The 17,959-nt window shown below is 46.1% G+C and overlaps 1 protein-coding gene across 1 annotated transcript in view; it reads left to right on the forward strand.

The window, feature by feature from the left end:
• The first annotated feature begins 11,443 nt into the window (after positions 1–11,443).
• The window catches only part of LOC106607863 (ENAH actin regulator), a 79,514-nt gene continuing 72,998 nt past the window's right edge, over positions 11,444–17,959 (forward strand). Inside the window, 1 exon segment of the mRNA XM_045720888.1 lies at positions 11,444–11,580. Within this exon segment, the coding sequence (XP_045576844.1) occupies positions 11,489–11,580 (92 nt within the window). The 5' untranslated portion in view covers positions 11,444–11,488.

The following is a 17,959-nucleotide window of genomic DNA, read 5'->3' on the forward strand; positions in this document are numbered from 1 at the left end:
GTGTTAGTAATAGCATGCAGACGCACAATTCCATGAGTGTCCTCAGATTCCCCCCAGCTCTCTGCTGTGCATCAGTGAATATTCACAACCACAGACTACAGAAGACTGCACAAGGCTGCTTCTACCAGTTTCAAGGTTATTGTAGCAACGGCTGGTTGCTAACAAATAATACAAGCTTCTCCCCAGCCACCCAGCTTGCTCAGCAGGCCTCTGATTTATGTGCGGATTCAGACACCACTGTGATTCCCTCCATGGGACAATTTCCTCTCCGGCATCTCACAGATGCAACTCCACTTACTGCTGCATTTTTAACAGGTGTTGTAACTTTTTATCTTTTTTTTTAACTGTGAAATCATTTTTTTTTTTTTTACTTTTAGCAAATTAAATTACGCCTCCAATCAGTGCTGATAGAGCAGGTAAGCTAGTTGTTTACGTGCTTGATGGACAAGTGTAGCCTATGGCGCAAGATGCAATTGACGTTTTGCACGTTGGAATAGAGCGAGAGATGTTTGAGGAGGAGGCGTGAAGGCTGGGCATCTTATGACCTGCATCATCTGAATTAGGTCCACAGAATTATACATAGGAGGAGCGGCTTCTTTGGAGGAACTTCGAATGTCCTTTGAGCTAGCTGGCTAACTAGGCCTATAGTATCCTTTACTAGCTCTGAAAAAGTGAATCCATTCTTCTCTAGCTAATAAAATAAATCTCTCCCTATCTTCTGAATTATGCTTGTAGCATCAGTACAGTAGCCTGTGGTTCGGAGGGGGGAGTGGCAGGTAGCGTAAACATGCCCGCGCACACACTGGAATATGTTTCTGAGTGTCAGAGTGAGGGCTTTGCATGGGTGCGTTGTTGCGGGTTTTTTGGGGGGGGGGGGGGGGCACTAGAAAGAAAAGCCTGGAACATAAAATAACGTTATTAACCGGTTCCCATGCTTTTAAAATAAGTAATTTTACAGAACACTAAAGATCACTTTCATTCACGATTCTGTTCCTTGGAAGAAATGTCGTTATTTTCTGGTTTTCGGTTCTGTTCCCTGAACTGGTTCCAACCCCAAATTGTGTGTGTGTATATATATATGTATTTTTTTTCATCCTGGTGATATGCAAGGCCCTGTGCCCTCCCTCCCTCTGCAAGGTTAGGAGACTTAGCCTACAGTGAGCCGTGTTTAGTACCAATCCACCAGACTACTGACCTGGGCTGAACCGGGTCTTCATTCTGTGTTTTTAGCAGAGCAGGATGTTTTTAACCCAGGACAAAAGAAGGACACACACACAATGCATCTGTCTCCCTAATCCTGAAAATCCACTGGCCCATTTCCCTGTGTTGGAATGAAAGAGCCACGTCACCATAGAAACAGGATCAATGGTCCATAAGGATAAAATGTTAACTGGGGAGGGAGAGAGCTCTTTTCTATAAAGAAGTGATTTGATCGCTGTCTTAACACAGTGACTTGTTTATTGTTCGTTTTTTTGTTTCAGTCACAGTTGCCAGTTTCTCCTCCTCTTGTTCTCTTCAGTACACTCTCATTGTGGTGTCATCTTCCCCATGGATACAGGAAAGTCCCAGAGAGCGGGCAAGGGCACTTTGGCTTGGGGGGGAGGGGGTGGTACGGTCGGACTCAAAATCTACCCTAAGATCACTGTCTATGGGCAACTTCATCCTACTCTGGCAAGGATGCCACAATCTCTTCAGCTCCTGAAGTCTGAGGGTCAGCAAATGACATAGTATTAATGAATCCTGTTAGAATAGTTGTGAAGGTTTAGGATGGGGGGGCCAGTGGCCTGCTCTGCTTAGAGTTCAGTGAGTATGGATTCTAATTGGGTGCTGATTTAGGACCCCGGTGTTCCTGTGAACTCCACCTAGCCCTGGCGGTCTGGAACGGGACCTTGTGACCTTTTGATCCTTGACATATTCCACACTAAAGTCTTGACCCACATTTCCTATTTGAATTAGGTTGACTTTTCAGAATTGACAGAATGTTGTTCTCTTCATTACCGAATCATAGTTTGATGGAAAAGACTAGATGTTGTTTTAAAACACCTCAGAATGGAGTCTGATGAATCAATACGATGAGGCAGTGCTTCACACGCTGTATGATAAGACCTATACCATATCTCTCTGTGAAGTCAAGGGTCTATCATTATATCACATGGTTCCATTGATTTAGCTAGAGACTTGGACTGAGTTGGGTGCTACTGTCTTGCCAAACTGATACTCTATGGTGATACAGCTTTACAGACAAATATACATTGGCTTGTCCATCAGTCATATCTAAAATGTCCCCCTTGCTCACCGGACCAACATATCAGAGCGCTGTACTGCGAGTGCTAAAGGGTTGTTGGGCAGGGGGTAGGAATGGGTTTGGAGCCAGGGAGGAGCCCGGAGAGGTGAGAGGTGAGGTGGTGGGGTGCTCGCTCTCAGAAAAGCCCCTGGACAAAACCGTCCCATGACGCCTTTCAGTCAGCATGTTTATTCCTGGGGTAAGGGATTCATTCTGTGGGGGGCTGCCTGAGCGCCCGATTTAGCCCCCGGGAGGAGGGGTCATAGTGGCAGCAGGCCTGTTGGAGCCTCTAGTCTACACAGTCGCCTCACTGTGCTGTCGGGCAGCTCTTTGGACACCTCTCTGGACCTCGCAGGACACAGACGAAGGCAGACCCTCTCAGACAGACAGACATTTCTCAGTTGTTGGTGCTGGATACACCTGTTGCTGCCTCCACCGCCATGACACGTGACTCGTAAGTCCTTGCTGTGGCGATTCTGTCGAGCAGGGGAAGAGTGGGAAGGGAACGTAGTGGGTTTGTAATGTTAGCAAACAGTTTCCTTTGAGTCCTCTTCCTCCATATGTCTCTGTTTTAAGAAGGCTCTAGAGTTGACCCAGTCAGTGACTACTTTATTCCCAGTTTGGATTAGAGCGGAGTCTGTCTGTGCTGATTTCATAGCTGCTGTCTGGTGAGCCTCTCTACTCTCCATCCCAGTACTGATTCATTAATAGAGCCTAGTCTAATAGGGGTTTCTTTCTACCAGCAGAATACCTCATATTAATAGACCATGTCCTCTTAGAATCCATTCAGATATAGTTCATGTCCAGTTACAGGATAGTATTTCTCCTGTGATGAAGTGACTGGAGCATTCAGCTGCTTGCTGCTGTGGGTTTATATTTATTGATGCACACTCAGTACGAGTTCATAAAAAGCCTTTTAGCTAAGTCCTACCCTGGGGTGTGTATGAGTGTTCATGTATGTACTGTAAATATGTATGTACACTACTGTTCAAAAGTTTGGGGTCACTTGTCCTTTAAAATAACATCAGATTGATCAGAAATACAGTGTAGACATTGTTAATGTTGTAAATGACTATTGTAGCTGGAAACGGCTGATTATTAATGGAATATCTATATAGGTGTACAGAGGGCCATTATCAGCAACCATCGCTCCTGTGTTCCAATGGCACGTTGTGTTAGCTAATCCAAGTTTATCATTTTAAAAGGCCAATTGATCATTAGAAAACCCTTTTGAAATTATGTTAGCACAGCTGAAAACTGATGTTCTGATTAAAGAATAATAAAATTGGCCTTTAGGCTAGTTGAGTATAGGGAGCATCAGCATTTGTGGGTTCGATTACAGGCTTAAAATGGCCAGAAACAAAGACCTTTCTTCTGAAACTCGTCAGTCTATTCTTGTTCTGAGAAATGAAGGCTATTCCATGCGAGAAATTTCTAAGAAACTGAAGATCCCGTACAACGCTGTGTACTACTCCCTTCACAGAACAGCGAAAACTGGCTCTAACCAGAATAGAAAGAGGAGTGGGAGGCCCCGGTGCACAACTGAGCAAGAGGACAAGTACATTAGAATGTCTAGTTTGAGAAACAGATGCCTCCCAAGTCCTCAACTGGAAGCTTCATTAAATGGTACCCGCAAAACACCAGTCTCAACGTCAACAGTGGAGAGGCGACTCCGGGATGCTCGGACAAATTCAAGTGTATTTATCCCTGTTTCGTCCCGTTCGCTTCCATTTAAGACATTCTTTTTTCAACAGAATCGCCGGAATGAATACACCCCTGATCACACACAAATACAGTTTACTTTCATAGCAGCCACATACAAACAGTAAGATAATTTTGCTTGTTGTGGAATTCCTTCTCACATGTACACTCTTTCCTCTTCTCACCTTTTCCCTTCACTTGTGGATAGTTGTAGCCAGTTAGGTAACATAGCATCCCTCTCTGTTTGAGCCATATGTTTCAGTAGGCCAAACTAACTAGCTGCATTGGCTAGCTAAGTAAGTGAAAGTGAAGAGGACTGAAGCTAGCTGTCCTCCGGCTACACCATGGTGCTACCCTGCAGAGTTCTATTGAGGCAACTGTAGACCTTCATTGGAAAACAGTGTGTTTTAATACATTATTTGGTGATGTTAGTATACCTAGTACAGTTTTATCTAAAAAGGATAACTTTTTTAAATGTTTCACTATTTATATTTTTATGATACTCTTCCTCTGAGAAGCCTCCACTGATGTATATGTACTGTATGTTCAGCCATGTGTTCTATATGTAGGTGTTTTACATTAGTGTACAGGACAATGGGACGTGGTGTAATGTGTATAGTGTCTTTCGTTGTGTGCTGTTCTACAGAACACGTTTATCAGCTGCTGAAGTGTGGCTGTAGCCTCCCCCGGGATTGTGGAATCAATTTGACTTAATTGCCGTAGCTGTGTGTTTTGTCTCTCTCCCCCCGATGGTCATTTTCCTAACCAGCTGCACTTTAGAGAACCCTCCCCGGCGCCTCTGAGGAGATACAGCTACACGTTGGACACGTTGCCATCTGTTAAAGGCATGAACAGATGGCGTTAGGGTGGTAGTCCGTTTCATCAAGAGTTGGTATATAGATCACCATAGTTTTATGGAACCGGTGTGACAGTCAACTTCTTGTTATTGAGTGACTGGTTGAGCCAGTTTTTCAAGACATGTTTTTATTGGGTGTTTTATTCCTGGTTGAGTTGGTTATGAACTTGTTCGGCATGGTCGTTTTTCTTCTTGCATCTCTATAATTGTTTATCTCTTCATGGCCACACCGTAGTGAGAACTTTGGGTTTTTTCCCCCCACAGGCACTTGTTTCAAAGCAGCCTCTGGCTTATGACAACAGTACCTAGCAACAATGACATCATCGATCAGACTGGAGCTGGCGAGGATTCCAATAGAACAACAACAACAGGAGTTAGATATTGAGCTAAACATTAGCACTGGAGATGTGGGGTAAGGTTGTAGTCCTCTCCACCAGCCAGCTCTCTAGCAATTAGTCTGGGGACAAGGTTATGTAGCCAGGGCATTAAAACTGAGCCTTCTCTTCACATCAGATGAAGTTTCCTCACCACCATCATCATTCTGACAGTTCCCATACACAGGTAGCAGAGCTAGCCCGTTGGCAATAGCGGGTTCTGTTGGGTGACACACCTGTGTACATAGCTGTCACCTTGCATCAATGTTGGCAAGAGACGAGAGTCGAGACGTACCCGTTAGGTTACATCACTCTGGACTGGCCTAGCTCGGAGATGCTCACACCAAAGTCGCTGCGTTAACAAGCTTTGGCTGAAGAAAAATAAAGTTGAATGAATAAACAACGTTTATATAGCACACCACGCCCGCTATTCAACAGATTTGTGCAATTTCTTTGTACTTTTTCCGCATTTGTTGTCATGTAAATTGATCCAGAGAATATTATTTGTCTCAAATGTCCCTGGGGGAAATGTGTGAAAGGACAAATACTGCTTCCTGTTCCTTTAGGTCAAGGGCTGGGACTCAGTCTGCATAATCAACTATATGTGCCCAGGCTATGACAGATGTCCTGTTGTCTGTCTGAATGCTGTCCTAATTTTGTCATTAAAGCAGATTGATGACAGAGTGTAAATGATGTACACCTACAGAACCAGTCAATAGTTTGGACACACCTAATCATTCCAGAGTTTTTCTTTATTTTTACTATTTCCTAAATAGTGAAGACATCAAAACTATAGTGTATCTACCGATTGTCACAGTCCAGTTCTGCTGCTGGTGAATAACCTACCCTTTTTGTGTGCAGTCCCATCTGCATCCTCCATCTTTTTGATTGATATAAGAAAATGTGTTATTGATTTTTGTCTTGTTAGGACTTTTGGTATTTATCCTCATGTTTAGTATCTGTCAGTGTTTGTGGGAGTTGCCCCTCATGCTGATCCAAGTTGAGTTTTACTCATGTCATATCCCTCATGGTGACTTGTTATGATCCTGTCTCTCTACTGAGCTGGATGCCAGAAACATGTCACCTTCTCATTTAGGTGTTTGGACACAGAGCAGCCCACCAAGGAAAGTATTTGCATACTGTAAAACTACGCTATATACCCCCAAAAAACACACCATCTGTGATGAGGATCCTAAACCATTTGATAACACCATAGCTCATCAAAATGCAGCACTTGCAGCTTTCGAATTCCACCAGTCGCCCAAGACGTAGCCACCAGACACATTTTTGGAAAACATACTTCCCACATACCTCTGTTTGACATATAAACGTAAAACCGTTGCAGCACAACTGTCTGCAGAGCTGTTAAAGGCATCTGGTGGAGCAGGGAGTCTTTTCCATGTGTTGGTTATCCATTACCTCTGTCTGGGCCTGTGACAGCCCTAATACTTTGAACGGTGTCGCTAACGCAGCTTGGCGAGCTCCTTTTAAATCCTTGGCAGAACTTCTACCTCAACTCTCTCTCTTACTCTCACCAATAGCACTCTATCTTGATCTATCTTTCTCTTTACCTCTCAACTCCTTCTCTCTTTCACCTTCCCCACCTTGCTCTTTCTGATCACTCTTGACATCATGAATTTTCTCATGCTTACTGTCATCCTTCCTAACTTCTCTCCTTTTTTTTGCTCCTGTCTCCGGACTCTCTCTTCTTCTCTCCCTCCCTTCCTGTCTCACTCTGGTTATGATGTCCTGTAGTGAGGTGACAGTGTAGGCGTCAGGCTCTAGCCTTCATAGTGATTTACTCTGCTGATTCCATTGATGTTGAAGCTCAATATAGTCTCCTCCATATAGTCTCTTCTCAGTGTCCGGGAGGCCTAGGCTTCAGGGGAGCTTCAGGGGGGCCTGGGATCTGATGTTACACTGCAGCAGGGCTACGTTCGCCACCAGCATGCCCACTAACCCAGTAATGTTTAACAGCTGTCTGTACTGTAACACAAGACCCCCTTCTCCTCCTTCCCTTGCCCCCTCCTTCCCTCCATCTTTTCCTCATCTAAATGTATCTTCCTCTTGGTCGTGACTTCTTAAAGTGCAGCGGAGATGTTGATCTGATCTCCTAAGGCCCCTGTACACCTGGCGCATCTCATCTGATATATAATTAATAGTTCCCGGCGCTTTGAAGTCAGTGATGCCATGATGCAGTGCATTGCGTTGCCTGGCGAAGTGGCAAAGTTAAAGGCAAACGACTGGAGAATTGCCTAACACTTTCCTGATTCACTCTTTTTATCACCCTTTTTCTCCACAATCTGTTTTCTTATTCAGGCCGGGGTCCCACAACGCTCGGTAGCACTGCCACACATGACTGTTTTTGCCAGTGTGATCTGAACAGCGACTGACTTGGCTTGTCTGTGCAGAGAAAACACAAGTGAACGAGAAGAGCATTTGGGCAACTGGGTGTCGTCCTTAGTTTAGCAACAAAAGACACATTTATTCAGCACTCTGTAGTTTCCCTGCCTTTCCGTCTCTGTTGTACATTTCCTTGTGAACTGCCTCGGTTGCCTGTCACTGGTCAAACTCAGCCGTGACCCTTTTCCCACCCCGTGGGCAGAAGAGTGCTGACTTACTGCTTGATTACTCATTCTACTCTTAGTTTCTCAGCTTTCATCCAGACATGCTCAGATGCTGGACAGATAGTGGGGAAGACGGAGGGGATACTGGTATATCAGTCCTGATGTATATCCCTTCAGGGGGATAGGGTTGAAGGGCTCCTTTAAAGGGGTATTGAATTCCGGCCATTCAGATATCATGGAGCGCAGCTGGAAAGGGTGGAGGGGATCTAAGCATGGTGTCGGTGGTCCTGTGCAGTTGAGTGATGAATGGCTCCTCGTCAAGCCTCTCCCACAAAGTGGTAACGCTGAAGTAGATCATGTGATCATCTGCCGCCTGCATGGTATTGGTGCTTCTGGGAATAAGAGCCTCCTCAAAGTCCCTTCAGGATTCTTTACTTAAGATCCAGGAAGATCTATGATGTTGTCGTCCTCAGCTGCCTGCGCCATTCATTTTACTGAACAATTGGTTCCTGTCAGTGATGTCGTGCTTGTCTGAATGTGTTTAGCTATGCCTTCCCCCTATCTGTGAGGTACTGGAGCCTAAATGGCTGACATTATTACGAACATGACCAATGGAAAAACACTCATTTGTTTGCGCTTTTAGTAAGGACAACCATCTTCTTCGTGACTCTTGTAATGTCAAGGAAGGAGGAAAATCTTAATAGTCCATCACTGTTTCAGGCCCTGAATCCCAAGGTGAATATGATGTTCAATTTCAGCTCTTCTGACTGTCTGGCATTGTGGCTGAGTCTTAGCTGCAGGCTGTAGAAGTGAAAAACGGAATCATTCATGCCTCCTTGATAGTGGTCTTATCGCTCTCTACACTTTTTTTTGCCTCTCTTTTTTTCACTCTTTCTCTCTCTTCCTTTCTCTTCCTGTTCTCGTTCGCTTCTCTCTCTCTCTCACACCTCTCTCTCACCTCAGTCTCTCGCCTCTTTCTTTATTTCTTTCTTTCGCTCTCTCTCTCTCTCGGTCTGGCATCTTAGCTTCAGGCTGTAGAAGTGAAGAACTGAATCATTCATGCCTCGAGTGGTCATCTCTCTCTACATCTCCCTCCTTTTTTTCCCCCTTTCTCTTACTATCTCTCTCTATTCCTATTCGTCACTATCTCTTCTCTCTCTCGCTCTCTCTTTCTTTCTCGGCTGTAGAGAGATAGATGGCTTTGACTGAGTCACCTGCCAAGCATGCCCCAGCCACCTGTTGTGGCATTAAACTCAAAATACCATCACATACCCAGGAGGTTGGCACAGAGGAGTCTCACACCCCCCTCCCTCGCACCATGTGTGCTCCCGAGAGGCGGTGGGGGAGTGAGGGGAGGCAGGGGTGGGAGAAGGCAGAACTCCTTCTCACATATGGTCGGCCTGGCTTGCCTAGCTTTAGGGGCTTGGCATTACACAGGTGAATACCACTTCCTGCTGTCAGTTTATGGCTGTGGTGGTTGGGGTACCAAACATATGTGTGTTGCGGTTCATTTATGGATCATCTGCGCTCTGTTTTTTTTGGGGGCATTCTGTGACAGTAAAAGTGTCTGTTGTCAGTACATGTTTGGTACTCCTTTGTGAGTGCAGGCCCTAATTGAATCGTACAGCTCTTAATGTGAGACCAGTGTTTTGACAGTTCTTGACTTTGCAGGTTGCTGAACGTGTGACGAATAGCTCTCATGTAAGTGCTTTTATCCATCTTTGAAATGAATTCCCAGGGCAGATGTATTTCTTCTCAGCCAGAGTTTTATACTGTCCCCATGAGGAAACAGAAACCGAGGTGGACATATTGTCACAATTCACTGTCATTTTCTGTTTAGCATGTAAACACACACTGTGCTGCTCAGGGATTTAGTCATCTATAGATCAGTGGTTCTCAACCCTGGTCCCGGGGACCCAAAGGGGTGCGCATTTTCAACTCATCATTAGGCTTTGATCATTTGAATCAGGTGTGTAGTGCTAGGGCAAAAACCAAAACGTGCACCCCTTTGGGTCCCCGGGACCAGGATTGAGAACCGCTGATCTACAGTGAGATGAGTCTCATAGACGAGGTATGGAAATGTTTCTGGAAATGGAAATGCCCAATCAACACCCAGATTAACAGCAGTGTTTATGGGGGCAAGGGTGACTGGGGTCCTGATTAATGACTGTGCATCTGCTGGGACAGCCCTGCTCTGTCCTGTGACCGACTGGGTCCTTATCCTGCAGCTGACTTATCACTCACTCCCGTTCCCATGGTGAACCAACAGCCGCTTCACATGCGGTGAGGTCTGGAATCCCTCCTCTCTCTGCCGCCCACCCTCGCCTCATGCCATGACCAGAATGCATCTGTTCTGTCAGACCTGCTGGGGCCTTATGGACGGGGGAAGTAGAATCTTTGGAGTTGGTAGACGTTGTCTCAAACCACTGACACAGGGCGAGATATTTTTCACCCCTCTAATGCTTAGACTAAGATTAGGGTTATGGGTCTGGTAATCTGATCCTAAATCTGTGGTTAAAGACAACTTTGACCTCAAGCTGTTAAGGTGACGGTGAGCGAGTGGTAGGGTTCTATGGTTTTCTCAGCCAGGGTTAAAAATATCCCCCCTGTTGTAGGGGCTATGACATCTCTCACCGTGCTGACAGACTGCTTATAACAAACATGGAGTAGCCAGTATGTAACCTTTATTTAACTAGGCAAGTCAGTTAAGAACAAATTCTTATTTACAATGATGGCCTACAGGAGGAGACGTGTGTGTGTGTGTGTGTGTGTGTGTGTGTGTGTGTGTGTGTGTGTGTGTGTGTGTGTGTGTGTGTGTCCAGATGAATGTTGTTGGCTAAAAGTTGTGTGTGGGAGAATGTTTGCTCAATGGTGTGTGTTGACGTACAGAGAAAGGCCAGTTTGCCGACCCCAGGAGCAATGCCTTACCCTTAGTGTTGTTTCTGTACTGTAGCCTACATGCAGACATGTTACATAAATTAACACCGATGATTCTGCTCATGTCCATTCATTTTCAGACAACGGCTCCTCCTTAGCTTTGTAGTTTTATAATCACTATCACCTGCAGGAAGGGAGAATTCCTCCTGTCAAACGTGTCAAGACAACGCGTGGCTCATGCTCGTGAAGACGCTACGAAACACAGCTAATTCTGCCTGGTTATTATGATGAGGATATTCTGGAGGGAGACGCAGATGAGAGAGGAAAGACTGGGTTGGGATAGAGAGAGAGAGAGAGAGAGGGGGGAGGAGAAGAAAGCTCTGCTGAACTGCGCCCCAGTGTGTGTGTGTGTGTGTGTGTGTGTGTGTATAGTGATTTCATCTTCTCCAAACGTGATCTTCCCTTAACAACTGGCTGCCTGCGAGGGATGGAGAGGAGAGCGCCTGTTGCCAGGTTACCCCTCTACCACTGTGAAAAGCCGGATTCAGCATCAGCAGCCGTTCACATCAGAACGCTAGGCTAGCATGGAGCAGCATCACTGACTGGCTTGTTGACTGGCTGACTTGCAGCACCCATCCATCGCTTCATCATGACTCACTGATGCCTTTTTAAGAAAAGTGGGCATCAACATGAATCAGAGAGGGTGGTAGAGCGGAAGGTGGACGGAGGGACGGACTGCACCACAGAGCGTCTGGCAGCAGTAACGACCGTTGGGCACTGAGTCTTGGGGAGCGTCGAGGGGGGGTGGAGGGGGGCCTGGGGGAGAACCATGCAGCTCCACACCTCCACACACTGCAAGGCTTCCAGCTTCATCCTCAATGAAAGAGCATGTGTTTTGTCTTCCAAAATGGACATATACCGGTACGTACTGCTGCCTGCCTGCCTGCCTGCCTGCCTGCCTGCCTGCCTGCCTGCCTGGCTGCCTGCCTGGCTGCCTGCCTGCCTGCCTGCCTGCCTGCCTGCCTGCCTGTCAGTCTTGTCTTCCTCATCAAAGCAACTGTTGCATATTCATGCCAAACAGAGCCTCTTGGCTTTTGGTGTCTTGAACACATCTTGATGGGTTAGACAGGAGTGGCTTCACATGAAGCCTTGATGTATGACAGAGATATAGGTGAAGAAAGAGTTTGGGCCGTTAATGTCTGTTGTGGCATTATTCCCCTGGTGTGACGTTAGATATCTTTTTTGACGCGGATGTTGTTACTGTTACAATGAGTGGTTCTCAGATGCTGGTGTTTCTATGTTCATTGGATCATTCTGCTGCATAGCTCCCTAAGGAGCAGTGGACATGTAGTCTACTTCATGTGGCCGACCGGAACATTAAGCAAGCCGTATACATCATGTTAAGCAAAGGAGGATCCTCATCAAATATTTATATCAGTTTATTCACATATCAGTCCAATGTGCACTGACACAAAATCCTCGTTTTTAACTAGGCATATACATTTGGGAATGTCACTTGAGGCATGTTTTCAAGTAACATTTTTCAGGCCTCACCAGTGTTCTCTCCCTTTAATTTGAAAGTTCCACTGTGGATTGATGTATTAGGAAAGAGTCTAGCTTTCTAAATCCCATGTTTAGTAGCAACAACAACAACAAACAACTTGGCCAGTCAACCCTGAGCCTAATGAAAACCAGTAGTTCCCAGCCAGTTTCCATGCAGCCCAACAGGGCCTGCTCTGTTAATATGAATCCCTCTCTGTGACAGGCTGAATGGCAGCTCACAGTGCTCCATAGGACTCATCCAGTAAAAAACTCCAGAAGAGGAACTGGTCCCAGTTAGCACTCACCTGCTACTTTCTCACCGCCCCGCCAGCCACCCTGTAAAGACCTGATGCGGTTGGCGTGATCACAAACGCAGTGCTGCTGCTGTCACTCACACAAGCTAGCGGTGTGCTCACAAGGTCAAAGCTTCCGGAGGGTTGTGGCAGCATGCAAACTAAGTTTCCCCTCAAACGGCCTTCTGTATGACGACATGTTTTAATTTCGGTTGCATTGTCTCTGTCATCGTTTTGTAGTCTCATTCCGTTGATGTGGAACCTGTTTGGGTTGTTTTTTGCTTTGTGATTTGACTTATGATTCCTCCACACCTGGTGAACGCAGGGAGGAGGACAGTTTTGGTATGACAACAATGGATTATGATGTCTCTCCCACGCCTCACCACTAGTCCCTTTCTGGTATTTAGAACCCCAGAACTACACAGTGTTTCCTCCGCCACTCCCCAGGGGGTCTTTCTGTTGCTCGTTAGCATGGTGCTGTCGAAGGTCAGACCAATTACAGCCATCTACCTGTTGATCACACCAGGGAAGGACCCCAGTAATCTAGTGCTCCTCTGGGTCCTATGGTGAATGACTTCATTAGGGTGGAACTGAATCCACAGGGATGTTTTCCCTGTTCTTCACATGATGTTTACTTCCCTGAAAAGGTCCATTTGAATTTGACTAGCTTCCTTGGACCTTACGCAGTTACTTGAATCCAGTGTTACTCTGTGTTGTAAGTGTTGAGGTACCGCTCAACAGGCTTGCTCAGATGAACAAGAGAAGGTACTGACTCTGGTCATCTGGCCAGGAGATTCCATCACATGCACTGAGAATATCACATGTTCAGAACGAGGCTTCACAGAAGAGAGTAAAGTTGAGTCCCACTAATCTCCTGAAAGCAAGCGAAGGCCTCCTGTTTTCCAGCTGAGCTACATTTCACATGTTAATTGTGCCCAAGTACTTTGCGCTCGCCTCTACTGGATGAGCCCTAGTGTGAACAGCCCACAAAGTCATCGTTATAAAGGTGTTAGCGCTCAGTCAGTCGCCTCCCAACTGTCCCTTTTTTAGAGTGTGTTCCTGTCTGTGTGCCAGTCGACTAAGAGCTGCCTCCCCTGGCTCGTCAACACAGCCCATCTACTGGAGCTGTGGCCCCTGTATGCCAGCTAGAAGAGATCACCTAAGGGGCCAGCCCGCCTGTTTTTACAGTGATCATGCCTCACATTGTCCTGCCTAGTGAGCGGCATGAATGAACACTGGCTCTCGCTATCTCTCCCTTTCCATCTTTGTCTATCCTTCTCTTCCCACCAAATCTGCTGGTGTTATGGGTGACTCATGGCAGTGAGTGGTGTGTATTTTTAAGCCGTCAGCTCACTCTGTGCTGTACTGGGTTGGGTAGGGTTGGTGGTGGGGAGGAGTGGGCTGCCTGTGTATGGCTGTCGTGGAGGATAATCAGACTGCAATGTGTAATGACAGAGTCCAGGCTGTGGCCATAAGTCTTACTCACTTCGCGTAGTAACAGTTGTTTTTACATTCTCTCGATTCTTCACTCTCCCTCCCCACCCGTGGACATAGTGACACACACGCACCGTCACACACACAAAGGCAATAGGTCAGTCCCTCCTGTCTGATATTTACCAGGTGTGTGTGTGTGTGTGTGTGTGTGTGTGTGTGTGTGTGTGTGTGTGTGTGTGTGTGTGTGTGTGTGTGTGTGTGTGAGTGAGTGAAATAATGAGAGATTAATGGTTTAGTCCAGGAGTGTCTCACTCTCACAGCTATGCGGAAGCAGCCAGAGATCCACATTAAAAACCCACCCACATACACACATTGTTGCTAAGGCGATGGCTGTAGTTTCTCTCAGCCTATTAAAAGACTGGAGGAAATGTCAATGAAGGATTGTGACTAGTGTAGCAGGGCTGAGGGAGGGGACTCACTACATATTTCTACAACATGCAATTAGACGATGAGGAACTGACATTTATCACGCATAGTCTACCCCCCTCACTCTTCCTCGTTACTGGTTTCACATGGTGAGATTGAGGGGCGTGCAGTGAAAACTCAGAGGGGGATATTATGGGAATGAAAAGGAATTTATTTTCTGCTCTCTCTTTCCACTGGGAATGTTCCCCCTGCACTCTGACATGTTGTGGAGGGGATGGAGAGCAAACACACACACACACACACACACACACACACACACACACACACACACACACACACACACAACCTTGTCTTTTAGGGACCAGTCAAAGTTGTCAGTACAAATTTGAACCATTTTAAGGGAACAGCTTGGACTTAAACTCCAGAATCTATTGTTGAGTAATGCTACTCCTGATGACCAAGGCTTCTCTTTCTATTTCTGTTACATTATTTAGTCAGTTCAAAAAAAAATGTAGTGTATTCATGGTATTTCTTTCTTACACTGGGACCGACAGTGCATACACGGCTAACAAGACCACAAAGTGCTCCAATGCTCCTGCTAGAAACGATCCTGGCTACAGATCGCTATGTTGTCTAGCCAACTCTTATAACGATCTGCCACTGACTGTTGTCATGCCAGACATGCTTGCTAGAGCACATACAGATGGGACCAGACTATCGTGAAACCGTTTCACGAAGCAAATGAATTCCTTATCGATGACATCGTCACTCGGGTGTCTTAGGTTGTGTACACGCCGAAGTGGAGGGAGAGGGCACGATGTTTCCGTGATTAGGGAGAGGGCACGATGTTTCCGTGATTAGCCTTCAGCAGGGGCCATGTGCTGTTGGTCCTACTTCTAGCCGAGTGGAACACCTCCACTTGACTGGGACTTTACTGAGACTTACCCCACACCTGTGTGTCACCACTGGTTTATGTCAATGTGAGCTGTAGTGTTGTTGTGTTTCCATCAGGAGTGGGACTCTAAAGACTGGGGTGAGCAGAAATAACAACCTCTGCATCAAGACTGTTGCTTTGTGAGAAGGTGTTGAAGTTCACAGACATTGTTATGTAAATGCCACTGAAAATCACCAGTGGCCCGGCATTGGCCCAAGTCAGAGCAGGTCCACCCGGAGCCATGGTCCAGTGAGACAGGCGTGCTGGCCCGCGTAGATGGAAAAATACAAGTCTGAGCCTTTTGGGTTAAACACTGGGGTACATCTCAGATAGAAACCTAACATTATGTTAAGGCTCTGAAACCCAACACCTCCACCTACAATGGGCCTCTAACAGTTTGAGGACCAGCAGGCTTCTGGCACCTCAATCATCACTGAGTTTTCAGCAGTGGCATTTCTCACCGCTTCCCTTCTGCTCTTCTACTATAGCTGATAGGAATCTAAAGTATTGTGTGCTCCAGGTTTGTAGCCGTCCTGGGCTTCGGAGAAAGTGGTGAAACGGAGGAGTGTATTAACTACCTCTGTGGATGTTTGCTGAGCAAACAATCACGCCACATTCTGTGATCTGTTGAAGAGCTCTAGAAATGGAACAGTCCACTATCTGCGCACATGATGAATTGTAAGGCTAACATTTTGTCCCATCTCTAGCCAGCAGTACTCTGGTGTCAGGCTAGCCCTGAGCTTCTGCTCCTCCTCACTCCTGTGTGATTGACACTAGCCGGTGGCCACCTGAGAGGGGCTGGTTGTAAGGCAGTGGGGACTAGTACTGTACTGGCATTCTAACTCTGCTGGACTGAATGCCCATGAGGTGTGCTGTGCTGCTGCACACTCCAGCTGCAGTGTGTATGCGTTTGCACTTTCTGGGTTTGAGAAATATCTTTGGCAACCAGCCGTTGGTGGATCAAAGCGTTCTAGGCTAGCCTCAGTGGTGTTTGTCTACTATCTACAGTGCATTGGGAAAGTGTTCAGACTTTTTCCACATTTTGTTACATTACAGCCTTATTCTAAAATGGATTTAAATTAAATTCCCTCATCAATCTACACACAATACTCCCATAATGGCAACGCAAAAACAGGTTTAGATTTTTTTTTCAAATGTATAAAAAAATGGAATAAATTAAATATCACATTTAGATAAGTATTCAGACCCTTTACTCAATACTTTGTTGAAGCACCTTTGGCAGCAATTACTGCCTCGAGTCTTCTTGGGTATGACGCTACAAGCTTGGCACACCTGTATTTGGGGAGTTTCTCCCATTCTTCTCTGCAGATCCTCTCAAGCTATGTCAGGTTGGATGGGAAGCATTGCTGCACAGCTATTTTCAGGTCTTTCCAGAGATGTTCGATTGGCTTCAAGTCCGGGCTCTGGCTGGGCCACTCAAGGACATTCAGAGACTTGTCCGGAAGCCACTCTTGCTTTGTTTTGGCTGTTTGCTTAGGGTTGTTGTCCTGTTGGAAGGTGAACATTTTCCCAAGTCTGAGGTCCTGAGCGCTCTGGAGCAGGTTTTCATTAAGGATCTCTCTGTACTTTTTGTTCCGTTCATCTTTGCCGCAATCCTGACTAGTCTCCCAGTCCCTGCCACTGAAAAACATCCCCACAGCATGATGCTGCCACCACCATGCTTCACTGTAGGGATGGTGTCAGGTTTCCTCAGACCAGAGAATCTTGTTTCTCAGTAAAAGGCTGTCGTGCCTTTTACTGAGGAGTGGCTTCCGTCTGGCCACTCTACCATAAAGGCCGGATTTGGTGGAGTGCTGCAGAGATGGTTGTCCTTCTGGAAAGTTCTCCCATCTCAACAGAGGAAATCTGGAGCTCTGTCAGAGTGACCATTGGGTTCTTGGTCACCTCCCTGACCAAGGCCCTTGTTCCCCGTTTGCAGGACAGCCAGCTCTAGGAAGAGTGTTGGTGGTTCCAAACTTCTTCAATTTTAACATGATCGAGGCCACTGTGTTCTTGGGGACCATCAATGCCGCAGACATTTTTTGGTACCCTTCCCCAGATCTGTGCCTCGACACAATCCTGTCTCGGAGCTCTATGGACAATTCCTTCGAACTCATGACTTGGTTTTTGCTCTGACATGAACTGTCAACTGTGGGACCTTATATAGACAGGTGTGTGCCTTTCCAAATCATGTCCAATCAATTGAATTTACCACAGGTAAAAACATCTCAAGGATGATCAATGGAAACAGGATGCACCTGAGCTCAATTTCGAGTCTCATAGCAAAGGGTCTGAATACTTATGCAAATAAGGTATTTCTGTTTTTATTTGTAATAAATTTGCAAACAATTCTAAAAACGTGTTTTCGCTTTGTCATTACAGTGTGTAGACTGAAGAGGATTTAAAAAATTTTTTTAATCAATTTTAGAATAAGGCTGTAACGTAACAAAACGTGGAAAAAGGGAAGGAGTGTGAATACTTTCAGAATGCACTGTATGCGTTGGTGTGTCCCGTAGGAGTCCTCACTCAGACTACTGGACTTTCTGCGTCCAGTTGAAGTCTTCAGCCCTAACTTTCAACCAGACCCTCAATATGTCTACGACTGCCTGTCGGCCTCCCCTCCATCCTCTTCCCTCCCCTAATGCCTTACAGATGGACTGGCTGGCTGGAA

The sequence above is a fragment of the Salmo salar genome, chromosome ssa06, assembly GCF_905237065.1.
Source record: "Salmo salar chromosome ssa06, Ssal_v3.1, whole genome shotgun sequence".
NCBI classification, from domain to species: Eukaryota; Metazoa; Chordata; class Actinopteri; order Salmoniformes; family Salmonidae; genus Salmo; species Salmo salar.